Consider the following 27642-nt stretch of genomic DNA (forward strand, 5'->3'; position numbering starts at 1 on the left):
CTCGTGCGTGCTGACTTAATATTTGCTCCTAAGTCGCTTCGGGTCTTCGCAACTCCGCCGTACCTAAGCCACGATGGGCTTGGCGAAAGGCTATGCCCCATCAGCAGCGATAATGTAGGGACGGGGAACAAGCCCACTTGCAACCCTGATCTGTTCGTGCGCAAAACTAAACTGAAATACTTTATTGTTTGTTTTTCTTTCAAGGGAATACAGACGCCCGAAAAGGAACAGAGTTGGGTTATTTGGTCAAAATAAACATGACGCTGAGTACCTCGCCAATCCAAAGAAGAAGAGGTCATGCAATTCAGGAAGTTATTGAATTTACAAACAGATTGTAATCTCTGATTGTGGAGTCTAAGTATTTGCTCTCAATATACACAGATTCACAAAAGAGCGCCCTGACGTGTTCGCCTCGTAGGTACTTCTTTGTAACTACTTTAGTTTTTTTAATGGGGAGGGGGCACAAGTGGAGGGTGGGGAATCAAAGGCCTCGTTCGGGGTGGGGCATAGCCCCCTCCCCCTTTAACGCAGCTGGAACTAACGATTTAAACGGTAGCGGACAATATATGTATTAAAGGACAGGCCCTATCAAAGTTCTGATGGACGGTTCTGAAGCATGGTTCGGTTACATAATGGAACTAAAAGATCTGTAATGACTTTAATGACTTTAATGACAATTATATTGCCATAGGTTTAAAGGTAGAGTGCATCATTTGCAGCTATCCAATGGAGTAACTGACCAAATTATTGGTAAATTATTGTTATTGTGAAATTATTCCTTCTGGCATGCTGTCCTTTTGAAGGAAACACTAAAAGAAGGTCGTTTTCAAAGATGTGTCAAGTGACAATTATTTGGAAAGAAACGTTTGCTTGTAACTGGGCGATGCCGTGAATGGGTGCGCGCAAACAAACGTTGACCCGACGCACACGCGCGCGCGGTTGCTATTATTCTCCGGTTCAGTGCGTGACAGCGTGTAGTTGCAATCGGCTGAATGAGGACGTGTCCCAGATGCTGATTTCGGACGGGTTTTTAAATATGACTCGGCAACTTTTGAATTGAAATCGAGATCCGAGAATATTGTTTTCTCGGAATACGCATCATTCACATAGCTAACACTTTATTAGATTTTGAGGAATTTTGTAGATTAAAAAAAAATAACAATGCAATATGATCTACGCTATCTTTAAGCACATTCGTGTCTGCAAATTTGCCGAATGGATGTGTAAGCTCAGTGTTTCATCCGTTTGCTAAAACCTATACAAATCACGGGGGAAACGAAGAAATATACATGTCAATTACATGTCTATTTCTGAATGAGGTAAATTCGGGGTTTGAAAAAAAATACTGACATCGAATCTTCGGAGTGAAGTCGAACAGCAAACGGGGAGGTTGCGCCGTTTGTCAAGATTGATTTTACGGTGTGTGAATTCGAGGCGCACGGCCAAGTTCCCGCAGCACGTAGCACAGACAACCGAATGCGTATATTTTACGTAAAATGGGATGAATAGGGGTACTATGGCATTATCCTATCTTTAGTTCTGACGATACCAGCTATACTTGAACCCATTTCCAAATAGTTAGGGCATAACACGAGGATTTCCCTCCGATGGTATAGAGCTCAAATCTGTTATCGATCTACAGTGTACACTGTTCAAAGTCCATACAATTTATTTCTTCAATAATGCAGTAATTTGCAACCAATAACCTCTGACCTCAGACAACAGACAATGCAGGTATTTCTACTGAAGTTATCGAATGCGCTGACGTCAATGCCCAGTATCGGTCTCATTATCAATGTTAAGTGTTTCTTTTTTGTGGCATTTTCATCACATGATTCTGACCAAGTCCTCCATGTAGGCCTGCAGTTCCTTAACAGACTTACAAAGGGATTCCTGTTCATTGAAAGAGATTGCTGGCAGACGGGTGTTATTGTCAAAAGGTGGGTTTTATGATGTATGGTTTTACATAATTTTGGTTTAGGTGTCGCCATTAAGGTTGGGGTTGGGACAACGGACAATTCACTGCAATGATCGCCCGGTATTACAGGCTTGTATCAGTTTTCGTCGCCGCACTGGCCGCTTCATGACAGTTGTCGTTGGTTGCAATGGTTTCAACATGAACACTGTGTGGAAGCAATGATGATTGCTTAACGTTAGTTTCCACGAGGTTTATGTGTTTTCAAATCCCAGCAGAGTTCATTGATACATTATGCCAGGGTAACTTTGTATTCAAGTGTTTTTGTTGTTGCTAAGTCCTGACGATGTTTTTGTTTTAAGGACTGTTTATATCATAAATTTCAGATAATTGTATTGGCTCTACTCTGTTCGTCAGGTTTTCGGTGAATTGCATCAATAACACAAAAGAAGTCTTGCTAAAAAAAAAAACAGTTCTGAAGACAATCCATATAAGGGCTCGAACCCCTTCCGCACAAGCATTCAAACACTTTTCTTCTTGATTCCGATGTCGAAGGTGCCAACGCTCACCGGTATGGACGGCCAAGGTATAGCTCCCCCACCGTACGACGATGTTGTAAGCACACCCACAGCGGCCGATCCCTCGGCTGGATTCGAGTCGAAGGGTGACTCCCCATCACAAGGAGGCGCCTACGTCCCACAAGGAGGCGCCTACTCGCCCCAAGGTGGCACAAACGTTCCTCAAGGCGGCTATGCACAGCAAGTGGGCACCTACGCACCGCAGGGTGGGGGCTATGCACCTCAAGGCGGCGCCTACGCACCACAAGGAGTCTACACAGTTCAAGCAGGTGGATACCAGCAAAGCGGTCTCACTCAGATGGGATGTCCACAACAGGTTTGGATTTTGTATTTCTGGATTGTCGGGGTGAGACTTTGTGTTGTATCTTATTCTTTATTTATTTTTTAAAGGGGATAAAGCCAGCTGTGTGTAAAACCCTATATAATTGATACACGTGTATTTCTGTCTTCTTTGTTAACTGCATGCCACACAGATCATACGAACTGCGGGTAATGTCCCACCTCCGGATTACATGATGTTTGCACTGATGGTCACACTCTTCTGTTTCCTCCCCTTGGGACTTATCGGCATGATGAAAGCTATGGAGGTGAGTGTAGAGGCGCGTCTGCAATACCAGTCCGATGATAGACAATTTTGTCAATAGCGCCCCCGCTCAAGCTGAGGACAGTTGTTTTTGTTGTCCTCAGTGAAGGCACTCATAAGGAGTCAATCCACGAGGTTAACCCCCCGTTCAACATAGGCACTGTATCTGCAGTCCGTTTTTTGTATTTTTTTTCACAGCGGTGTGAAACACGGCTTGAGCTGCTTATGGTGGGTGGGGTGGTTGGGTGGTTGGTGGGTGGGGGGTTGGGTGGGTGGGTTGGGTGGGTGGGTTGGGTGGGTGGGTTGGTTGGTTGGTTTGTGGGCACTTTACTCGGCCATATATTGTATTCATACAACTCAAGTATTACAGCTTTGCAAGTATTACAGCTTTGCATTTGAAGACCGGTTTTGCAAACACTGTTGCGCATGCGTCTAATTTGAATACTGTTTGCATATAAGATCCCCCCGTTCCTTTCCCAGTATGATATTTAATCCAAGTAGGTTTTATACGGTAGCATAGTTTTGGACAAATGAAAATGATCAAAATATTATTCCTTTAAAGCAGGCGGTTGTGGGTTTGAGTCCCACCAGTTACTTTTTCCTCACATTCACTCGGGCCAACAATGAGACTGTATATTTCAAAATACGTCGGTGAAGGGTGAAGACCAGTTTTGAATTTAAATCAGGTTATTATGCATGTAACTGTTGTTCCTTTCACCTGTTTATAGGCCAGGAATCGTTGGCAGGTGGGGGACGGCGTCGGGGCTCATCAGTCGGCCCAGGAGGCTCGACGTTGGTCCATCGCAGGGCTGGCCATCGGTATCCCCATTATAATAGCGCTGGTCGTCATACTCATAATCCTTGTAATCTAAACAGAGATATTTCAGTGGGCTTTGCTTTGTTTTCCAGTTGGCACCGTACGGTGATTAGTCATGTCCGTTAACAGAACGGTTTTTGACCCCCCCCCCCCTCCAAAAAAAAAAATCGAAGTGGAGTCTGGCCGACTTATCTGGACACTTCATTCTCAATCAATACACCGAAACTCCAGCTGTGTTTGCGCACGTGCAAACAAGCATTACGAATCAAAGAACAGAATGCTATGAGAATGGTACCGCCCTCATTGTCCAGAGTGTTGTGGAAGGCACTGTTCATTCGAGAACAATCAATATTGATCATATCCAGATATGCCTATAGTCAGTGACGATGTCCTCCTTGATGCTCTTAATAAGTGGCTACTACGGTGTCATCGGTTTTATTCTCGAAATACTCATTTTGACGTCGAAATCCCATAATCCATTTATTCGCATACCAATGGGCGTCATGCACGCACAAAGTTACCCCGTTATTTTGCAGTGATGTGCCTCTTTTAAATCCTAAGACGATGACACAGTGGTTTCTTGATGACAAATAATTTATCACAGAATATTTTGATACTTGTTATTTCTGAAAATAATTACACAAATAACCCCTGTATTGCAATCAGTGGTGAATAAGGCCGATATAACAGTGACTCGTTTTTAGTATAATAATATAGGTATTTTGGCTGAGAGGGTTGTGGATATTTTGCAATCGTCATCAATGTTCAATCATCGCGATTCAATTAATATGCAAACTCATTATTATTGTTCCACTCATCATTACTGGTGAGAGTTTGATTTGTTGAAATCTACGTCAGTGATGCTCATACTTCTTAAGATTTAAAGAATATTGTAAATATCGATTGTTGTACCCACACTAAACTGGAATGGGCTGTCTCACATAAGATGGCATTTCAACTTTTGGCTTTATTTTGCAACCAGCGGTTGAAGCATATGTTTGGTCGGAGCTGTACAGGGCGAGTCCAACAGAAAGTGATCGAGTTAGAAAACGAATTCTTAAAAATATGTGGCTTGCTCCATTTAATACAAAATAACATATGAATAAGGAATATGTTATTGACTAGTTACTGTCAAAATGTCAGTTAATTTGCGTCTTTTATTCACAATTTATATCTATTTGAATACCAGTGTAACAAAACTCAGCCGTCCACCACTGATCATTTACCGATACGCACTTGGTGAATAACTTTTAAAAACAATGAACCAGGAAGACATACTTACCTCTATGAATGAACGAAAAATTGCAAAGTAAAATAAAAACCAAAAATCACCATCATCGTTTCAGAGAAAAACAAATATTTGTTCCTCATATACAAAACACAAAATCTGACGGTGAAAATCATGTTTCACTCTTGACTCAAATTTAGTAAAATCCCATTTGTATTTGAATGCCTGTGTGTGATCTCTGGTTTTCACTCAGCTGAAAAGCTTCATAATGGCATTCCATGTACAGCTGTAAAAATGGGTTTTTTGTTTTTTTTAAATGCAGATTCTGATAGCATTAATTAGTTTCAGTAATTCGTTTTCCCACTGAGTGGAAGAACATACTCGTTTACGCTTCCTTGGTGTGTCAACTTTAAACGCTTTGTAAGGGGATAGGCATTAATCCATGTTATTTTCATTTTGATTCACCTGTATAGGAGTTACAATTGTTTGACAAAAAGATAATAATGTGAGACCCTTTTTTTTTTTTTTACATTTATAGAGACAAATGTTTGTTATTGAAATTTTGACTTATGTGTTCAACATGAATCGATTCTGCGTATGACCGGTATTGTGAGGGAGTTGATAATTATGACTTCATTGTATTTAATTTGACCATTAACCAAACTGTACATTTTTATCTACAATTATTTTAACTAATGTTGCGAGTCAGAGTTTGTATTTATAATGGCATAACAACATTTACATAAAATCTACAAAATACCGATGACTGAATTAAAGCTGCACTGACAAAAAAATCGTACTTGTACGACAGACAATATGTATAAAGTATAATAAACATGTACCATACTAATAATAAACATTTACTCTTTGTTTTTTCTCTTCATAGCAATTGCTATAAAAGCTGCTCTCGGCAAAGGCTTCGAAAGAAGAAAAAAATGATGAAAAGAAAAACATTAAAGCTGTAGGTAGGAATTGATATTCCTCTTACAAGAGGCTATATCATAGAATGGAGGGACAACTCACCTCAGTCTTGTTTTGTTTTTTTAAATATGCAATAAATAGTATTAATTTAGAGTGATCTGATTTCCTGGGAGAATTGGTTAATCGATTATCATGTGTCTGTGTATTCAGTGATCATTATACTGTTACAAGTAGTTCTTTGTTCCGTAACCGCGTCACTGATTTGTAGGCAACCTTTCGGCTTGACATTTTAAGATAAGAAGAAAAAAAAAAGAATGCTGACGGTCATCACGAAGTAAGAAAAGTCGTCGATTCCATCACAAGGACGCCCCCTACACAATTGTAATAAGGTCACAATTATATATGTCAATAAATATATCAGTTTTTGCCTGAAGTAACCCAACAATGAGATAACTTCCTACCAATGTTGGGCCAAATAGCATTGCCCAACAATCCACCCCCCCCCCCCCCCCCTCGGCAAGGCAAGGCAAGGCAAAGGCCGGTTCAACTTTTGCGAATTAACAGTGCGATAGCTTGTGATGACGTCATACATTCGTGTTCGCGTTTGCGTTTGCGCCGAGCATGAACCGGCCGTTGGAGGACGAACAATAATAATTGTTTGTCCTTTTCAAAGTAAGTTCATCTTGAATAGCTTGTGACTTGGCTTGAGACGGAAGGACTTGTGACTGAACTTTGCGACGAACTTGTAATGGACTTGCGAGGACCTAACTACAACTCCAGCCAATGACTACACTCTAAAACGTCCCTGGTAGATTTGACCAGGAGTCCGTGTCCTACGGGGCCTGACACTTTTCCGGGTAAAAGTGACAATTTTCCAGGTCAGGTGGATACTTTTTCGGGTCAACGTGACCCGGAAAATGACTCAAAGAGGTGTCATTTTGGCTCGGAAAAGTGTCAGGCCCCACAGGACCCGGATGACGACCAATGACGTTTCAAAGTGTGGACGTCGGACGGAAGGACTTGTGATTCACCTGCGTCTGACACGTGATTGACTTGCGAGGACTTAAAAATTCAGTTCTGTCCACTATGCAGAACAAACATGATAGACTTTTGGATACGCTGCGATAAATGAACTACAGGCGCATATACGTGACCAATATTATAGCATGTGTAGACCATGTAAAAGCTTTTGGTTAATAATTCCGTAACTTGTCAGCGCACAACTACCAGCGATTAAATTCGTACTTTGAACTTGATTCTGTCAGATGGGAAATGAGTATCCCTCATTCAAACAGGTGGCATCGCGTAAATGATGGATTTGGGTTGGATGACGGAAGTGTGGACTTTGGCCAGAGAAACAAAAAAAACAGTTTTGGTTCCGGAAAGAAAACATGAAAGCGTCTATGATGCTGTAGCAGTTGGCTTCTCCTACCGAGAGGGAACGGACGAGTTGCTGAACATACCAAGAAAATAGATCGCATCTGTTACCAAGTCACATCGCCTTGCAGAGTGAGAACCTTTTTATACTACTTTTCTTATTTGACATAATGTGTTTATGTACGATGACAGTCTTCTTGTTTTATTTTAGTAGATTTTGTTAAGTTCTTGGAATTGTCATTGTGTTCGTTTATTTCAAATATGTCTGGCTGATAACGGTTGTTATGAATTGCGGTGGGGATCAGAAAGTTTTGAACACACATAAGAGAAGGCGATGACAAAAGAGTCAAGTGTCTAATGAATGGTTAAGTTTGAGATGAAAAAAAAAATCAGTGTAGATAAAGACAATTCCACTTTTTTTTTAAACTAGTGGCTTGGGTGCAGAATGAGATCTTAATAGAACAGAAACTGTTGGTACCCGCTTGGTCATCTGTAGAGTCGCCTGCATTCCGACATCGCTATTATGCACGCTTGTTTGCACTTGTTGCTACTCGTGTGCGTCACAATACAAATGGTGGGTTGGGGTCACATTATTATGTGGTGACACAAGTTGAACTTGAACCGTCTGTTACTTTAAACAGCAGGCCGTTTAAAGGAAGCCAGTTGGTTCTGAGAATGCAAATTCGGAGATTTTACATTGAAACGAAAGTGTAATTTAATATAGCTTTTGGTGGACGCGAAACTTGGTTGTTACTGTCATTGCTATTAGGATATTGATAGGATTTTGTTTTTTAAGCTATTTTCTCTCTTACAAAGAAACGCGTAAAATTCCACTTTTGCAGTGCAACATCTCAAAATCGGGAGGAATACTCTATAAGAATTTTGGATTTTCAAATTTTAAAAGATTTATGAATAGTTCGACGGCAATGTATTATATCATGTGTTCTGTTCCCTGAAAATTAATGATTATTATTATTTTGTAGGCGTGGGTTAGGGAGAGGCAGGTACAGGTCGTGATAAACTCATCATGCAGGCTTGTTTCTCTTATACATACAAAATGCAAAAAGTTAATAACGTAAAAAACTCAACTAAAAACTGGAAACTAATTCCATTCCATTCGTTAATTTGTTTTAAAGTTTAAAACAGATAAAACGAATGTAATGTCTCATCAGCAGCCCCTCAGCTCCTGAATTAAAAATGGCCGCGATGTTGACTGATACAGGTCCACTATCCTATTTTATTTTATGTTTAAAATAAAACAGTATTCAAACGCTAAAGTCGCAAAATGTAATTCTGTAACAGTACACGTTTGTACTTGTGTCCGTATTTTTTTCAAAGACCCGACCTCGTGATGGCTAGCGAAAAAGCGGATGTACCCCCGACAGAGCCCACATGCCCCCCACTGGATGACCTTCCTCCGCAGTACACCCCCGCAGTGCCCCAACAACCCGGCACCGATTTCAACAAAGATCCTAGCGGTGAGATCCCGACCCAGAGTGTCAATTACGTACCCTAGCAGGGAGTCAACCCCACCCCTGAACAGGGGTTCAACCCCCTACCTCAACAGGGGGTGGCTTTCGCACCCCAGGGGGTCACTTACGTACCCCAGGCGGGACCCTACTCTGCCATGGAAGGGGCATATGCTCCGCAGGGTGGCGTCTACCCATATGGTGGTCCTCAGGTAATATAAACTAATGTAGCCTATGTTTAAAATAAGTTATACAATTAATAGTGTGCATTCAAAACGTGCCTGGTCATGCAGGTTCACCCAGAATACGGGTTCTGTTTCTCCTGACGCGTTTCAGAGTGAACGTTTTCCGGGTCAAAATAACACTTGTTTGACTCATTTCCCGGGTTATTTTGCCTATGCGGAAACTTTGGCAAAAGTGTCATTTTGACCCAGAAACGCATCACTTTCGACCCTGACAAGTGTCAGGCCAAATAGCCTGACACGGACTCTGGGTCAAATCTGAACCAATACTTTTATTATAGTGTGGTTGCGTCTGAGAGGATGGTTAATTATCAGCTGCCCATGTATACTTCAATCACAAGCTAAAACTTTATTTTTTTTCCCGGCCAGATGAGGTTGAATTCAGGGGTGAGATAAGACGCAATAAATGTTGCCAAAATTGCCGGGAAAAGGTCGAATATCTCCACACTGCCCAAAGCGACAGTGCATTCTCTGGACGGCCCATGCAAGCAGGCCAACCACTGATCTATACATACAAATCTGGATAGTCCTATTATCATTGGCCGTTAAAAGCAAAGTTACAATCCACCATATTAAGACTCCAAGAACAACGCATTTGTAAAGAAAGATGTATCTAATCAAATTGACATGCACACTTTGTTACCCAAGGAATTATTCATTTTTAAAAATCAAAATGGAAATGGAATTATGATTCTTATAAAGTATCTGTTTTGACAAAAACAAAGTTTCGTATATTTTCATACGACTCTTTTAAATATTTTGAACAATGGGAGTGGTTGAGACTGGTTCTCTCCCAAAATCGAATGGGGGGATTGGGAACCAGCGCGTATTTTGCAGTGCAACTCGGAACGGCCAAAGAGCTATCCACAAAGGGGTCAGCGGAAATCACCCACAAAACCGTGTCCAATTTCAAAACCCTCCAACATGCAGGTAGTAACCCCAGCCACGCAGATGATACCAGGACCGACGGTGCCCCTCCCCCAGACAACATGGTCTTTGCCATCATTGTTGCCGCCTTCTGCTGCTTCATCCTCGGTATCCTAGCCATCGTAAAATCCATGGACGTAAGTGTCCCGCCAGCCGTGTTTTCTTGTCCTCTGAGGACCGAAGCAGTTTTGGCGGTTCTCCCAAAAATTTCCATGAAAAAAAATTAGTATTAGTTGACTGTGTAAAGTTGGCTTTTCATTCAATGTCTTTCTTGGGGGCACTTTATTTCTGTTTGGGAGACTCCTCAATTTGTGAGTTCACCAAATTGAATCATGTTGCTTAAACCTGCAAAGTTTTACTTAAATCGGTAAAAAAAAAAAACCGGTTCGATAGAAAGTTTTAGTTTCAATCTTCCCTCCTAATTTGGTCGGTGGTAATCCCGTATCATCAAACTTTCTGACAATTTAGTTCCATTCTCGCTCATCATATAGTTACTCGCGGCTTCCATTTCTCTCTCAACCAAAAATTCCGTACCGCCTTTTCCTCTTTCCATTTGCCTCATTCTGATCTGCCGTCCGTAACCCTACCCCTGAAAACCACGCCCCTACTAATTGTTTCGCCTCCCCTTCTTTGGCTTAATGCAGTCTAGAAAGCTCTGGCAGCTCGGAGACGCGGCGGGAGCCAGACAAGCCGCAGAGCAATCCAGGAGGCTGTCTATCATTGGTCTGGTCGTCGGTCTCATCTTAGAAGTGACTCTCGTCGTCCTCATCATCATCCTGGTTGTGGTCGGGATTTAAAATGGACACAGGCAGGGGACGCATGATACAGTGCGCCCTCCAGCGTTTGCCTCTCAGTGGCTGCATTTCAAATTCATGGTTGACATTATGTGTATATAGCATATACATTTTCCTGCTGTCCATAGTCTGCCCTTTGTTAATGTGCCGTACCACACACCACTAAATAACGAGGTTCCAATAACGAAGAAAAACAAACGAATTTTCGTCACCTGCTGCTAAATGGGCATGACCGGACGTAAATTTAACTCACTCCATACACTGCAAACAAAATGTGGCGTCCCTTACATAAATGTCCCATGGCGATTTCCCATGGGATCGCCATGGCGATTTTCCATGGTGCTTTCATGGTGGTTTATGAGACTTCATGGTGTCCCCATGGGACACCATGGCGTTTCTTTAGCTGACATGTGCATGGTGTTTCCATGGGAACCCATGGTGTTTTAAGATACCGCCATGGTGTTTTAAGAGACCACCATGAGAATCCTTATAATTCCCATGTGCTTCCCATGGGAATCCCATGGCATCGTCATGGGACATTGTTGTAAGGGGTCACCTTCAAGGCTTCTTGGTGGCGCTCTGTACTGTAAATAAGTGTACACAGCAAACAAAAGTGCCACTTTTTACGGAATACTTATTTTATAATTGGGGCGATTCACAATGCAGTGCGCCACCAAGAGTTTGCCACAGAGAGTTTATTTTTACCAGTGAATTGTGGGATCATAGTCGACAAAATTGCAGCGCGGGACGTTTGGAATTGTTCGTTTTTCCGGTCAGAAGTTTTGTAAGCGTGAAATACAAGTATATGTTTGCCCTTTTCTGTTCTTTTTATCAATAAGGTGATTTTTGGTAAGGCGGCAGAACGCTATGCCTCAATCTATAACAAATTAGTCCAATTAAGTTGTCTACTGACACTCATTCAAATGGGCCATGTTTTGTCGACCGTAAACTTGAAAAGTGAGCTCTCCATGGCAAACTCTTGGTGGCGCACTGCATTGTGAATCGCCCGAATTGGAAATGAACTGCCAGGCCCACCCACAGGTGGATAGGTTTTCAATATTGTTGGTCTTCATATCAAGTACATTTTCAACATTATTTTGCTTTTGCTCCTTGATTGTTCTGGTATTTGTATAACATGCAATCCATGGTTAGATCAGCCCAGTGTAGCCCAGCGAAGCCCACGAACCAAGTTAAAAGAAAAAGGCAAAACTAACTTGCCGAATTATTATCAACAAGCGTACTTTGATTGAAGATCGTACTGGTTGTTAACATCCTGTGAAATTATATTGTCTGGCTTGCTGCCATTTAGAAGAAATCAAGACATTTCAAACATCGGTCAATATTTTACTGACTTTTAGAAATAAAGAGTGCTATAGACGGATTCGTGTTTCGTGATCACAAGTTTTTATGAATGGTATCTGTAGTACTGTTTTCTCAAACGTGCACCATCCATACTCGCACCTTTGTACTCGGACTCGTCCCCCGAGTTCGGAATGTTGTACTCGGTACTCGACTCCCGTAGGCCTACTCGTTAAAAAATATCGATTATTTTCTGTTTTCGATAACATCGGCACTGAAGGTTGTTTGTGCACGCTATTATCCATTTACATATCATTTGTATCGATTCTCTGACAATCAAGTCTTCGCGATCGTGAATGGACCGCTCAAGATATGACATCGCTGGTGTACATATTCGACTACCAAAGGTAGCAGACCAGTAAATAAACTTCCATAGACCCCAATGGTAAATGCTTCCACTTCAGAAATTCGGAAAAATACTCACAACTCTCCAAGGTGTTCGAGACACACATCAAATTAAAGCTTATTTCATCATCTTTCATTTTCTCTTCAATTTTTGGGGGTCAACTGATGCTTTTTGGAGAAATTTCCATCTGAAGATGATCACCCCTGAAAATAGTCCTGAAGCCCATCGCCATTTTGAAAAACGATGCATACACTCCATTGCAAAATAGAGCGCTTTTAGGGTCCAAATTACATCCAAATTACACAGAACTGCAAGCTCCCAGTCCTGTGCACGGCTTCCACCCATATTTTTTACAAACCCTCAAGTTCATGGCCCACAGCATGCTCAAATACTGAAGATTTTGAGGACATGCAAATCGTGATTTGGCCGGCGTAGGCAATTTCGGACCGATTTACTGGTCTGCACCACCAAGTTCTAATGCATGGACACCAGCGAAGCAAGTTGTACGTGCGCGCACAGACATACTGCGGCGTGTTGTTGATCTGCTAGAGTCCGGCCGGCCGTCATCAACGTGTACAACTAAAATCCAAAATGTTTGCTTCATCGGAACTCATAAAGTGGGATTTTCGGGATCACAAAGGGATACACAAGGAATGTATTAAAATAATAGTGGTAACATCATTTCTATAAATGTTTCATTGTGTATACAATGTACTTGTACTTGGCCCGTACTCAGACCCTGACAAACTTGGACTCGGATGTTTGGCCCGGACAGGAATCGATGACAAAGTTCTCGGACTCGGCTCGTACTTGGCACTAAACGAACTGGGAAAACGTGGTACTTTTGGTACTAGGATTTTGGTACTCGACTCCAACTTTTCTACAGTTATGTGCCGAACATGGACGTCATAGTGACGTCATCAAGATTCACGTCACTTTAAAGGTGCATATGTTGAAGGCCTATCTACAGAACTACAGGTTCGATTGGGTTGAAAGGTGGTGTGTATACCTAGACCAGGATGTGTTATAGATGAATATTGAACTGATGCCGTATTGGTGTCACTTTGTGTGTGATCCTCGGTCGTAAAGCCATGTAAGAGCACAGAGTAAAGCCGACGTTGTCGGTGTTTGCAACTGCCACACTGCCTTCAATTCATCATCTAGCATGAACTACTATGCAGCCTGGCAAAAGGCAAAAAAAGGACGGTAACCGTCGTCATTCATGCTGTCTTACAGTTTTAATAACCATATAATCCATCAACCAATAAAAGGAATACATATTATAAGCTAGAACAGAAACGTCCATAAGCTCTGAATTTCTAAATGCCAATTGAAATAAATACACCCACACCGAGTTTACCCAAAATTGTATTTAAAGGGAAGATACAACATTTGCAAACATCAAAAAACGAAATGATCAAATTATCACGAAATAGGTTACTGAATTGTTAGGGACAGACAGTCTAAAGCATCCTTTAAAATCGTGGCTCCTGGTGTGCTGACATTTTAAAGAAAAACTGTATTTTTTCCAACGCTGGTCGGCCGACCAGCGTTGGAGAAAACTGGCTGTTTTCCAACAACTGTTCCTAATTTTTCAATTTTAGTTATTCTGACTTTTCTTTGCAATTAATTACAGGCCTATGAAGGGGTACAAGCCTGCTAGACTGATTCTCTGACCTTACAATTCCCCAAAGTGAAGTAATTGCTCCGTTTCATCTTAAGTGGGGTCAGGGAACCAGACTACAAGAACATGACAGGTTTTCTTGGTTTTTCCAGCATTTACAAGCCCAAAACGTGAAACAAGTCAGTTTAACAATATTTTCTCTAACATACTAATCCTCCAAATCTATTTGTTTCTGAAAATTCCAGCAAAAGCAAATGTTGCACATTCCCTTTAAACAAATAATTATGTTAACCATAACCATGTATACTATAGTGAATATGTTAACGCTCATTTCTAGTTAACCAACAAGCGCATGTCACAATAACAATTTCACAAAACACACTTACGGACACTCCATTTTCAGTTTTCTGCGAGCACACATCGCAATTCTTCAAATTGTTAATTTTGAAAGGCTATTCATAAATACCTAAGACAGTTTACGCATTCCTATTGGTCGAGAGCCCGTCACGTGGCCGGTCTTAAACGGACGATACAGACATGGCTAGCTGGTCTTAAACACTTTTCCAGTGTCACATGAAATTTGGACTCCCATGAAATCCGGTGCATTTTAACGCTTCATTGGTTGAACGTTCACATTCCTCACGTATGCACGCGCAATACTACCAGTGAATCAGTATTTCATGGTCCGAAATTCACACTACACCAGCCCAGCTGCGTTTTGCACGACATCGCGCAGTATGTGCGACGCGCACGCCAATGTCCTTATAAGGTAATGAGTTGTGGAGGGACATTCTATATTATGGTCAGAGGGGTGTTTCGTAAAACATGAAGTAAAATTGTTGAAAAAAAATGGTTGGCAACGTCTAGTTTTTGACTTGTTTTGATTTCGGACCGAAAAGATTTGGGTTTTTTTTACCGAAAAGGTATTTGTGAATGGAATAAATATGTGTTCGGTCGGTATTAAACACTTTGTTCAAAACCGGTTGGAGTCTGGATGGGTGATAACTACCCTCGGCTTCGCCTCGGGTAATTATCACCCATCCAGACTCCCACCGGTCTTAACATTTATTCCCTTATTATTTGCCGTGGAGCTAACGTTCTTATATTTTCAACCAAACATTTGCGAAATAACAAGGAAACATAATTTAATGAAAGGTACAATAATGATATAGAAATTGTGATTGCTAGCTGGATGTAGTTATTTTGATTCCGAAAGAACATTAGGTTTTTACTGATATAAACTCACACCTAAATGACTATTTCAACATTTACGTACGGACAGTAATTTTTATGCAATCTGAGAACTACACTGGGATTAAGTTACATGTGCTAATAACATTAACTTTCCATTCCCCAAATAAACACACGCATATAATGTGTGTTTGGGAGGTATTAAAAACTCTGTTGAAGACTGGTTGGAGTCTGGATGGGTGATAAGGTTATTATCAGCACTCCAGACTCCAACTGATCCTAAACAGAGTGTTTAATATCAACCAAGCACATATTTATTCCATTTCATGAACATTGTTCGGTAAAAAAAATATATATTTTCAGTCCAAAAATCAAAACAAGTTAAAAACAAGACGTTACCAACCATTTTGTTCAACAATTTTACTTCATGATTAATGAAACACCCTTCTGACTATAGTTTGGAATGTCCCTCTACATTTCTTTACCTTATAAGGAGATTTGCGTGCTCATCGCGCGTACTGCACGATGTCCCGCAAAACGCAGCTGGGCCAGTGTAGTGTGAATTTCGGACTAAATACGGATTCACTGGTAGTATTGCGATCCCCTGTCTTTTATACTTTCAAACTGGCCCTCAGGCTGGAGCCATGTTCATAAAACCTTACTAAGCCTAGTTGGTTATTAAGAAGGCAAGTAAGCCTAATTGGTAACTTATCGGTATTCAATTGGTAACTAATCGGTATTCATGAAACATTTAGCGTTAGTTATATTCCAAGTTTCTTACTAAAGTTAGTGTTGATCCAGGGTAACTCTAAGTTACTCTAAGTTACTAGTTAGTTTTGCTGTGCCAGACTAACAGTTGGCTCTTTAGGTGGTTCCCCGTTGCCTTCTTGGACTTTCCATGCTTGACAGCCATTCTTTTGACTCAGATTTAAATTGGGATGATCTAATTTTGAAATCAACAAATGATTTTTCAACCTGAGCTGTGGAAATCTTGATGGTGTTGGCTGAGAATAGCTGCCCGTGCCGCTAAGTAAGTACGGATTCATGAATATGGCCGCAGAAAACCACCAAAACATTTCTGACAAAGACAAGCCCATAAAAGTAAAAATGTTCAAATGTAGTGGTAATGCTAGAGCTCAAAACCCTTCACCTGTTCATTAATGTGTCAAAACCGGAGTCAGAATGCGGTCAAATGTGTGCCAATTGACGTTCGTTTTTAACTCCGCCTCACAGGGTTGATGAAATCACTCGGTTGCTTTTGCGTAGGGAGTGTTGTCGATGCCGATGCCCCACACAGACAGTGCCATGGTATCGAGCTGAACCAACTTCCCAGGAATTGTCTTCCAGGCGGTGCCAAATGGTCTCTGCGGGGTCACTCCAAAACGGTACACGACATCGTTGTTAGCTTTGATGGCGTAGACAGTATTACCAGAACTGATGTCCTTCATGGGAAAACGTCCAATGCTTCTATAGGCGATCTTGGCTGGCAGGTCTTCAGGGTCGCCGTAGGTATGGCCTCGGAAGAACACCCGACCGTTCTTGGTGATAAGCCAAACGCCGCTCTTACCAGCCGAGATTTTCACAAATGGGGATTTGTAGTTTATCGACTCCGCAATAAACTTAAACCTCTTGACACAGCTGTTTGCCCCTCCCATGCGAACGACCTTGTTATTGGCACTAATCAACCAGACGTGTCCCTTCGGGCTTACGCTGAGGTATCTAAACCTCGCTGTTTTGGAGACAAGCACCCACTTGTCTCCTGTATGATTAGTCTCGGATATGCCCTGCCGAAAAATCAACCTACCCCCTTTACCCAAGGCAAAGACCTGGTTATAGCCGCCCACTTCCACTTGCTTGAACCCATTACCAACTGGCCTCCAAGAATCCCCTTTATTTTGGTCGTTACCGTAGGTATTTTCTCTGTACAGTACTTGGTAGGCGTTTTTTTTAATACCCCACACACCAGCTGGGCCTACCGAGATTTGGGCCATTTTCTTCCCTCCGATGTTTCTCCAAGACTTTGGTCCATCAATCCAATCGCAGCTATTGCCCAGCACCACCGGTACGACGCACAGAACCAAAATAGACCTACAGAACAAAACGAAGAATTCACATTTTGTGGGAATATGCTTTCGGAATACGTCAGATGTGATGCTTTTTCCTCGAGTTCAAGGCAGGTTTATACTTCAACCAAGTTTGACTGGCTGCTGAGAGAATTCCGTGAACGTACATTAGCGAGTCATAAGTGCATTTCGCAGTGTTGACGTGATTAAATTTGCTTCGTGTTTGATTAATCTACGTGAAAGTTTACGCGAAAGTGAACACAACAGCAATTTTGTGTTGTGCATAAAAGTGGTACTGCTAGCCTTGGTCAAGGCGCTAGTTGCTATTCATCCGGCCGTTACGCGAAACGATATTTTCGCTAGCGCTATGCATGCAGTCATATGTCTATGCATGCAGTGCATTCAAAAAAAAGCGCGAACAGCGACCTCACGCGGCCACTATTTGTATGCAAATCAGTTGGACCCAATCTAGCGCCTTGGTTCAATCGTCCATGTGAGGTTTTGGGGGTGGGGCTCATTACGTTAATAGCCTTAGCTGACATTAAATGTCGTTTTCTTATTGGTCGATCGTTGCATGGAAACTTGCATAGTGAAACGTGGCACCGTACACAATCCATACCGTACACGTTGTGTGTCTCTGCACACGGCACCAATGTACTGTCACGTCCGCAAAAGGCGAATAGCTGCAAATAATTTGATGACGTCCGGATTTACCAAGGTGTGATTGGACACTCCACATATTAGCCCCGCCTACACTTATGTATTCGCATATGAGGTCGTGCGCTAGAAATCCAGCGCAAAATAAAGAAAAACATAAGCTTTTGCCGACGATTGAACCAAGGCGCTAGATTGGGTCGAACTGATTTGCATAGAAATGGTGGCCGCGTGAGGTCGCTGTTCGCGCTGTACTTAGCACCGCATGCATAGCGCTAGCGAGGATATCGTTTACCGCGCTACGGCCGGGATGAATATGTGCAAATGGCCATTGCTGTCACTGCCGGGTCTTCCTTTAGCCCCCTTTTTAATGCGAGCACGTGGCTAAACTTGAACCAAGACATTGTTTACTTTTTTGCCTGGATTATTCTCAGTATGTCTCTGCTCAGTCCGCTGTACTCATGGGCGTCGCCAGGATTTTTTTCTAGAGGGGGGCAAAACATATTTTTCCCAAAAAATCTTGTATTTCTCTCGATTTATCAGTTGTAGAGGGGGGCAGGGACATTTTGCCCCCCCCCCCCCCTCATTAAATTTACACCACTATGACTTCGCATCCCTTTTTCTTTTCTTTTCTTTTTCTTTTTTCCCTTCCTTTTTTTTGGCTTTTCCGGGGGGGGGCAAGCGCTCCCCCTTGACCCCCCCTCTCGCGACGCCCATTGCTGTACTATTTGTGTATTCATTTTGCTCCTTCTCCCTATTTGATCGAAAGTACAACATTAAACCTTATCAACGAGGAGACCCCTGCATGTTTGCAATCAATTGCAAACTATTAAATAGGATGGTACTATACTAGTTATATTGCGTTCCGAGCCGCACTGTCGTATTTTCTTTTTAAATGGGTCTTCGAACTTTAGGGTTTGTTTATTAGTGTTCATTCGTTTTGAACGTACGCAGAACGGGCATTTAAGTCTAGCTCAGCCAATGAAAAGCTTTGCTTGCCACGCTCCACCCACAGTTACCGCCCACCATGACCGTCTACTGCCTTACTTTTATTATTCAAATTGTTCGCTGCTTGTATTAATCATGATAACGATGCAAGACGATTCCAACTCGTTGAGCGATACAAATATCAAAATAACAAAAGAACATTCTAAGTGGCAGGATTGGGAACAATAAAGTGGAGTTGTATAGTGTTGTACCTATAGGCGACATATGACGTGATGAAGAAATGCACTGACAATGTTGAACATGTACGTGTATCATACATGTATAGAACACTGTAGTGCACAACTCAAACTCATGTTGAAATCTTTCGACAACATTTGTCAACCAATTATCCAATCAATTATCACATGTTTTATAAATAAATAATTATAAATAAAAATTATAAAGACTTGCCGAAACTTGGGTCAGCTAAGTTTGTTGATCAGTAGTTTCATGTCAATGTACTCCTTAAACAGTTTGCAGCAGTTTTATTCGTTTTTAGTTATAAAAAGAATATGATAAAAATACGGTACATACAAATATCTCTTTTTATTGGAGATTAAGTTAAGGTTAATTTTAAACGTTATGAGCCAAACTTTTTTCTCAGCGTCCTTAAACATTGGTAATTTACTCTATAAACGTATAATTTACTCCATAAACCTCTTCTCTGTTTATAAACTTATGGCGATATGCATACAAGTGCCCTCTCCTCATCATTGATATATTCACACGGGCACATATTTTGTCGAACGTTCCCCAGGCCATTTCGTGCATCACTTTCGTCTTGCGAGTAACAGTACCCGACGGTGTCTTTTAGCTTTTATAGGCATACAATGTATATGTCTTGTTAATCTGAATACTGACTGTACCCCGTTTCTATCAAGTTGTTCTTCTAAGTAGCACTCATACCCTGCCTTAGCCTTATTATTTCCTTGCGTTCCGAGTGTATTGTTAATCTGAATACTGACTGTTCCCTAGGTAAGCCTTTTTAATCCTACATACAGTGGCGTAGCCACCGGGGGGCGTGGCCCCCCCCCATGAAACCTTGTCGCCCCCCCCCCCCCCCCCAGTCGCCCCCCCCCCACCCACTGAGATTTTGAGTTTCTAAAAAAATTATCATTGATCTACATGACGCCCCCCCCCCATGAAATGTTCCAGCCCCCCCCCCCAGCGCCCCCCCCCCCCCCCCCCCCCCACTGAAAAATTCCTGGCTACGCCACTGCCTACATAGTTTCTATTGTAGAGCTCGTACCCTGCCTTAGTCATATTCTCTCCTTACGTTCCAAGTGTATTGTTAATCTGAATACCGACTGTACCCTACGTAAGCCTTTATAATAGTGTCTATAGCCTTATTCTTTCCTTACGTTCCAAGTGTATTGTTAATCTGAATACCGACTGTATGCTGTACCCTACGTAAGCCTTCAGAATAGTTTCTATTGTAGCGCAATCTTGGCAAAGGTGTAGGCAAACAAAACATGCCCGCGCTGAGAAAACCCATAAACAGAGTGTTGAAATAATTCAAAAGAAACGCCAGCTCTTCGTCGAGAAAAAAATCAACAGGGGTACACTTATCAATAACATTAATTAATAACATACAGAAAGGAATATGGTTGTAGCCACGGGATCCATGACTAAAGGCAGTATGTACAGGGCGTAAATGCTGAGAGGACTCTCTGCAGTTTGAATTCATATACCTGCACTGAACTAATTACGTGCGTATTCTGTTTGCTTTACCGACTAGATTTTTTTTCTTCTAAAACACATCATGTACAATGTACATGTACTTGCAAAATTGATTCGATAGAGAGAGTCAGCAGGCATTGTGCCAGACAGCTTTAATTGTAAGAGATCCTCTTTTGTTGTTTAGATTGTTTTACCGCTCAACGAGTTGGAATCCACTTGCATTGTTATCATAATTAATACAAGCAGCGAACAATTTGAATAATAAAGGTAAGGCAGTAGACGGTCACGGCGGGCGGTAACTGTGGGTGGAGCGTGGCAAGCAAGGCTTTTCATTGGCTGAGTCGTAAATGCCCGTTCTGCGTACGTTCAAAACGAATGAACACTACTACAACTAATTCATTTCTCAAGAGCAGACGGATATGAATTTGTAATTAACTTTATTTCAATGCTTTAATTTAGTTTCGCTAGTTTCAATAATAAAGAGTGTTGTACATGTACCTTGCTTTCAATTTCATGTGGCCGACTCGTGAGTAAGACATATCAACTTACCAATGCAAGGAAAACATGATTGGATGACGAATCCACAGTTCGTTTCACTTCAACAATACGGTAACACCCAAAAGCGTAGGAATAGTAATACGTTCCTGTGAGAGGGCAGAAAACAACAAAAAAACGTGTCCGTAAGTTCACAAGGAAGACTTGTTAGTGTGACCAATATATGATTAAGTTATGCACTGTTAAAAATTATTATATCAAGAGAAAGGGCAACCCCGTGACCATTGATCTATATAAATGGCCGCTATTCCTTAACTTCCGCTTCATTTTAACGCCGATTCTACTAATTACCACAAAGATCTTGTAGACTATCGATAGGAATATACAATCAAATATTTTCAACATGCTCCCCAATTTTGAGGAATCTGCCTCTGAAAAAGTGGTTAAGTTTTGGACCACTCTGAAGTATTCCTTTAATCCTTTAATCCACTTCCTTTAATCCTTTAATCTACTTCCTTTAATGCACTTACTTTCTACAGTAATGTTTTGTTTTCTTTTGTTGATGTGCGATTGACTGATATTCATTTTACGGGAAATCATCGGGATTTGCACTCTATTATTCTCAATCGCACTCTTTCTAGACTTCCAGCGGTTGAACTTGGCACATTGATTTGTATACCGTCCATAAATAATATGCTGTCGATTTATGCATATTTTGTAATAAAATATGAAGACAATAGTTTCAATGCTGCCATATGGCGCAACAAAACCATAATTCGATCACTATCCATTAACCCTGGGCGGAGTGACCTGATGTGCCTGGGGCATCAACAAACCCAATTTTTTGAATACATTTTTTTTTAGGGCCAATAACGTTCACCTCCTATCTAATCCTCATTCAACCCTTGCCAAATCAGCTGGTTCAATGAACTTTGCAGCCAGGGCTACACCTAGGCCGTGTCAACAAACTTTCGACCAGGCCTCCTGCCAAGTCTCATTGAAACATCAACAAGGCCTGTAACTTGACACAGTCATCTCCCTTCATAACTGCATACCACAGCCGCCAGTCAATTATCTTTCCAGCGCACTGTCCGGCAACTGTCTGGACACTGTCTGACACGTGGCTTTTTGTTGTATTGCTATGAATAGGGTCTTGCGTTGTGCGGGAAAGTACCTCTGGGCAGCAGTTGACGAGTTGTTGTAAAGTTTTTTTTGTAAACGCTGCGCAGGTTGATAGCCCTATCCAAAGTCCTGAAAGTGTTAGCGCATGGTTGGTCTCACTTATAATCTCCCCTCACATTAGGCAGTACAAGTTCCAAAACATGTCACAACTTACCTAGAACGTTTTGCTATACAACTGGTAGTCCGATAACCAACTCCGCAATGTCTCTCTTCATCGATGAAATCGCTCAAATGGTGACTTGGTAGATCTGATTAGGATCCCGTCACTTACACCAGCTTTTATAGAATAAAAGGGTAAAGGCCTTGTACAGATGGCGTACGCTGGCCAACAGTGTGTGGGAGGACAGAACCGGACCAGCCGCATTGGTGCGAAAACCGCCCTATACGAGCCAATCAGGTTTTGAATAGGTCGTTTTGTGTGGGTTGTCATGAATATGCATAGTAGCCAGGGCAAAAATCTGAAAGAGAAGCCAAAAAATGTTTGGATGGGATTCACTTGAGGGGCATATTAGTATGGCCCGATCGTTTCTGTCGACCAGATCACCGATTGTGAAGAAAATACCCCGTTTCGCGTTCAACGGCGCGGTGGGGCACTATCATTCACCGTGGTTGTACTTCGCACATCCGTTGTACAAATCAACATATTTAGACCGGAAGCTAGAAAGAACACCGAGTCCTGCAGATACAGTTTTTGTCTGGATTTTGTGTGCACCCTTTAAATAAAGCTCTGCCCCACAGAGGGCAAATTGCAAAGTAGATCCCTCTTTGTAAAACTTTGTTCAACCCATTTAAATTCAACCAGACCAGCCAATTTCCAAGGTTTTGCCACGAAAATGCACGATATTTGTCACAGTTGGATCAAACCACTCGTATTCGCCAGCCCTTTACATATTTGGCCACGCCCACAAAGTATGACGTTAGTAATATGCTAGAATGTTTATATGTCATGTCCAAGTTTTAGTTTACGGCATGGAAAAAGAAGGAAAATGAAAGTCTAATACGGTTCTTCTGAGTTTTTTATTTCTTTCATCCCCTTCCTATAAATCAAGCTCAGCCCCCAAATAGGCAAGATTGAATGTGGGTCCACCTCTTAGAATGATTTTCAGACCACTTTTGCTCTGCGTTCCCAATATCATGCTCTTGTCACACATTAAGGGCACTGTTTGGGTAAAAAATAAGGGGCCTAAGCAGCTTCACTTTTGACCAGGATACATACGTGTACATTGGTATAGGCCTACATTATATATCTGAAATATATCTAAATACAATCTTTAAATCATTGTAATGTAACTTTATCCGACTTGTTTTGTTCTTAAGCAGCATTTTTGGTATGACCGGGTCAATCTCAACACTTTAATCCAAAAGCGGCACTTGGGCGCAACATGTTAATTAAACTCAAAATTTTGGACGGTTGACCTTGGTCCCGTGACCCCATCCAACCTAGAGCAACTTAAACATGGCCATTTCAGAACTACCCCCCCCCCCCGACGGCCAATGGCTTGAAACCATCAAACCCTTTGTGTTCAATTGTTAATTAATCTCCACCTAGCTCCCAGTCTAATTGAACTTCGAGTAAAAAAAGGCAGAGTTACTCTGAAACCATACTTCATATAAAAGTGTGTTGTTTGAGGAGAAAACAATTACCTTTATCTGAACTTCCAGATCGTGGCAAACAAAGACGACACAACCCCTCCCCCCCCCCCCCCCCTCCGGCGCAGTCGATCGTCGGTATTGACGGACGGATACCAGGCAGTCAGTCAGTCAGTCAGTAGTCCCCAGGAAAAGAGGCTGAAAACGCTTTAGTTTTCGAGATAGGCGATATGGTTCACCAAACTTTCCAGAGTTATAAATTATGGTGTACTCTATCGAACAAAAAAAATGTCCCTGCTTCCACAGTTTGATTGGCAATGAGAAAATCTGGAATAAAAACGCCGACAATTCTTCATGAAAAAAATAAATATAGGAAACAGCGCACTCTATTGACATAGCTAGAAACCTTTCACACGCAATTAGTGCAGGCTAGATGATACTTCTTTCGTGTTATATTCTAGCTTTTTTGTCTTTATTTCGCATCAGGATACCAACATTCTTTATTACAGGTTTGTCAAATTTGAAATGATCACGTTTAAGATCTCAGATTAGTTATTAGCTACAGAAAACTCGATCGGAATGTAAAACACTAGAGCAGAAAAATTTGTGAACTCTCTTATCTCAGGGTTACACAGTCAGTTCTGTCCCCCCTATTTTGTTTAGAAAAGAAAATGTTGAAAAAACCTTGCCGTCTAATAAGGTTATTTACAGTACCCATTTCCAACATAGGCGAGGAGGAATTTAACAAAGGAATATGGCTATTACGTTGAAACGTCTGATTACTTAAAAGGGACAGTTCTCAAGTTCTCATACGTGTATTGATTCTTAATTCTTTAAAAAAATCTGCAAAAAGAAAACTGAGCCATTCAACTTGATGAGAATGTCGACATGTACAATATAAATGAAATCAGCCTTGATGTACAGGCGCTCAGAAAAGTTGTTTCTTGTTAGTTGAAATATAGAGAGTAAAGATTTCATAGATCATTTCACAGATTGACCATATCAATTCATCTATCAATACCATTCTTGGTGTGTGGGTAAAAACCGTGTTTTTAATGTATTTTGCTAGCTTACATGTCCCTCGTCGGTTAATATCATGTAGTGTAAATTGCCCAAGTTGGCTTCGTGCGAGTTGTAATTTGACATGACGACTTTGAACTATTCGACATGCTGGACAGCAGCGGATGCGACAAAAAGGTGATTCAACCCTTGTTTATCAACTTGTGTGATGATCATCATAGTCCCAAAAACACAAGCAACTATGCAACTATGCGGAAAAGCCAAACATCCTTACGAAAAGGAGAGCTGCCTCGTTTGTGTATCCGAAACAGCTAACTACAATAAGTGTACTCATACAACCTCGTCCAATTTGTTTTGTAACATACGTACTTTGCGTGAATGTGAGGCGATGTGAATTAATGTGTTATATCACCATGATAAAATATCATGTTTTATAATTACTGTTTAAGTTGTATACGTTGACCTTCAAGGAACAGGACCACTTCCTGGTAATGAGACACATTCTAGGGAATGGCCAGTTTAGCCACAAGGTCCGCGTGGGTGGTGGATGCTGGGCTGCACCGGAAGGCCACAGTGATTCAGCCCACAGACTTATAAGGAAATCCGATTGTTCTATTAATTTGCCTAGCCCTGCCCCCCAGATACAAGTTGACCAAACACCTTCAATTCTGTATTATTAATATTCCATAGTTAGTGAACGATTCCTAATAAGGCAAGAAACCTGTAAGATAGCTGTAAGATTGGAATGTTCATTTACTGTATAAAAACCCAGTAGAATCTAGAAATCAGACAGAGAGCGTCACAGCCAACCGAATAAACCACATCATCCCAAGTACCACTTCGTCTCTTACTGTCTTACTTTGTCTATATAACCTCACGGGTTATATTTAACACAGCCAAGAGTAAAATATGGATGTCACTTGATCGTGAAGACGTGCCCCGATTTGCTTGTTGAAAACAAATATGATTACATACACAGACGGATTATCTTACATAATTGCCATGGGTAACTATATTGGTTTTACCGGCTTTTTGAAACCTTTTTCCCCCTTTCCTTTTCACCATTTTTAAAATTAAAATTCATCCAAAAAATTTCAGGTGCTGTTGTCTGAATAAATTTTGTCATTTTACATTGGGTTTCAAAGTTTGGTCAACCTTTTGAAGCACTATGGTCAAGAATACTCTTGGTATTTTTTAGATTCGGACAAAATAAGTGTATTGCTCTTCTATTACGTTACTAACACAGCAATTAATTGATGGGAATTGGTATGCATACACGCCTAGTCAAGGTGCCGTGGACACGAGGATCGGAAGGGTATTTGCACACGTATATTGCTTACGATATGCAAATCTAAGCGATTTCTTTTTTAACAAGATCACACAAAGTATTCAATACTAATACTCTATTTTTTTTCTGATTTCTTTCGCCGATACTGATTGCAATCGCATATCAACAGTAATCCTTTAATTCGTACCTTCATCCAGAAAATAAATATTTCGACAGTGTAACCACAAACGTTTTTTTCCCGTCATCTCAGTGCCGGATTTTTTATTATGTCCATGCAAAAGCCAAAAGCCATAAAAACGTTTATTTTAAGATAAGCATCTGTTGCATAAACGTCAAGGGCGTTAGAGGCTCCGTCCAGTTCACCGATAGGCCCTGATGGTTCTATGCTTGAGTAGCCAGCCATGCAGCACCCGATGTGTGTTTTCTGATAGGCATTTACACTTGCCGAGGCAGCAACAAAGTTCAACCACAGGTTGGGTGATCAAGTTGGGTGAGCAGGTGGTCCAAACCCGTTTTCGGACGTAGCATTATTAGTAACAGTATCTACCTACCCACCAAGTTACAAGACGATCGCACCTACCCTCGTATGTGTTTTAAAAATCGCATTTTTGTTGACGTCTTTTTGTAACGACGTCTCCATGACGTCACACACTTGTTATTTTCCTTTGTTTATACATCTCTGACCTAACAATTGCACGAACAAATAACAGTTATGCATTTCACGTTCGTGAGAGATGGCACTAAGCTTCAAACTCTCAAATATAAATATGAATGTATAATCACTTGATGACGTTATGATGACGTCACCTCAATTTTCATCTACAGCACATCCCGGTCTACCTTCATATCAAGTTCCAACCCAATCGGACTTATAGTTATGTAGATAAAGGGTCTTCAAATATGCACCCTTCAGATGATTTCACGTGACCCATGATGACGTCCTCATGACGTCATTCTTCGGCACGCAACTATGATATACGAACTATGCTTAAGCTAACTTGGCATGATGTTTGCCAACAAATGAATCCCAAAAAGTGAAGGCGGAAAAACGTTTACAAAGTATCGGATTTTGCATGGATCATAACCGACTGCATTTGCACCTCACCAGTTTTCTTCTATCTCAATGCTAAAAATTAATATTTGTGCAGCGTAAGGCCACCAACTTTTCTGTCATAACCTCAGTGACACTTTTATTATACCCTTGCAAAAGACAAAAAAGCCATAAAAACGTTATTTTAAGAATTTCGACAGTGTAACCACAAACGTTTTTTCCCCCGTCATCTCAGTGCAGGATTTTTATTATATCCATGCA

The 27642-nt window shown here is 41.3% G+C and overlaps 2 protein-coding genes across 2 annotated transcripts; one reads left to right on the forward strand and one right to left on the reverse strand.

Annotated features, from left to right (window-relative positions):
• Positions 1-1716: 1716 nt before the first annotated feature.
• On the forward strand, positions 1717-5951 carry LOC119725869 (proline-rich transmembrane protein 1-like). Its single transcript, XM_038197461.1, has 4 exons — positions 1717-1940; positions 2471-2809; positions 2967-3080; positions 3805-5951. The coding sequence occupies exons 2-4, from the start codon at positions 2489-2491 to the stop codon at positions 3946-3948; spliced, it is 579 nt and encodes a 192-aa protein (XP_038053389.1). The 5' UTR covers positions 1717-1940; positions 2471-2488; the 3' UTR covers positions 3949-5951.
• A 10525-nt stretch (positions 5952-16476) lies between these two features.
• LOC119725242 (tectonin beta-propeller repeat-containing protein 1-like) lies at positions 16477-22674 on the reverse strand. The gene is made up of 3 exons (XM_038196587.1): positions 22587-22674; positions 21305-21399; positions 16477-17459 (listed from the first exon to the last, which is right to left on the reverse strand). Exons 2-3 carry the CDS (start codon positions 21319-21321, stop codon positions 16616-16618), a joined length of 861 nt encoding a protein of 286 aa, XP_038052515.1. The 5' UTR covers positions 21322-21399; positions 22587-22674; the 3' UTR covers positions 16477-16615.
• Positions 22675-27642: the final 4968 nt, after the last annotated feature.

Source organism: Patiria miniata, unplaced genomic scaffold (assembly GCF_015706575.1).
Source record: "Patiria miniata isolate m_02_andy unplaced genomic scaffold, ASM1570657v1 HiC_scaffold_19, whole genome shotgun sequence".
NCBI classification, from domain to species: Eukaryota; Metazoa; Echinodermata; class Asteroidea; order Valvatida; family Asterinidae; genus Patiria; species Patiria miniata.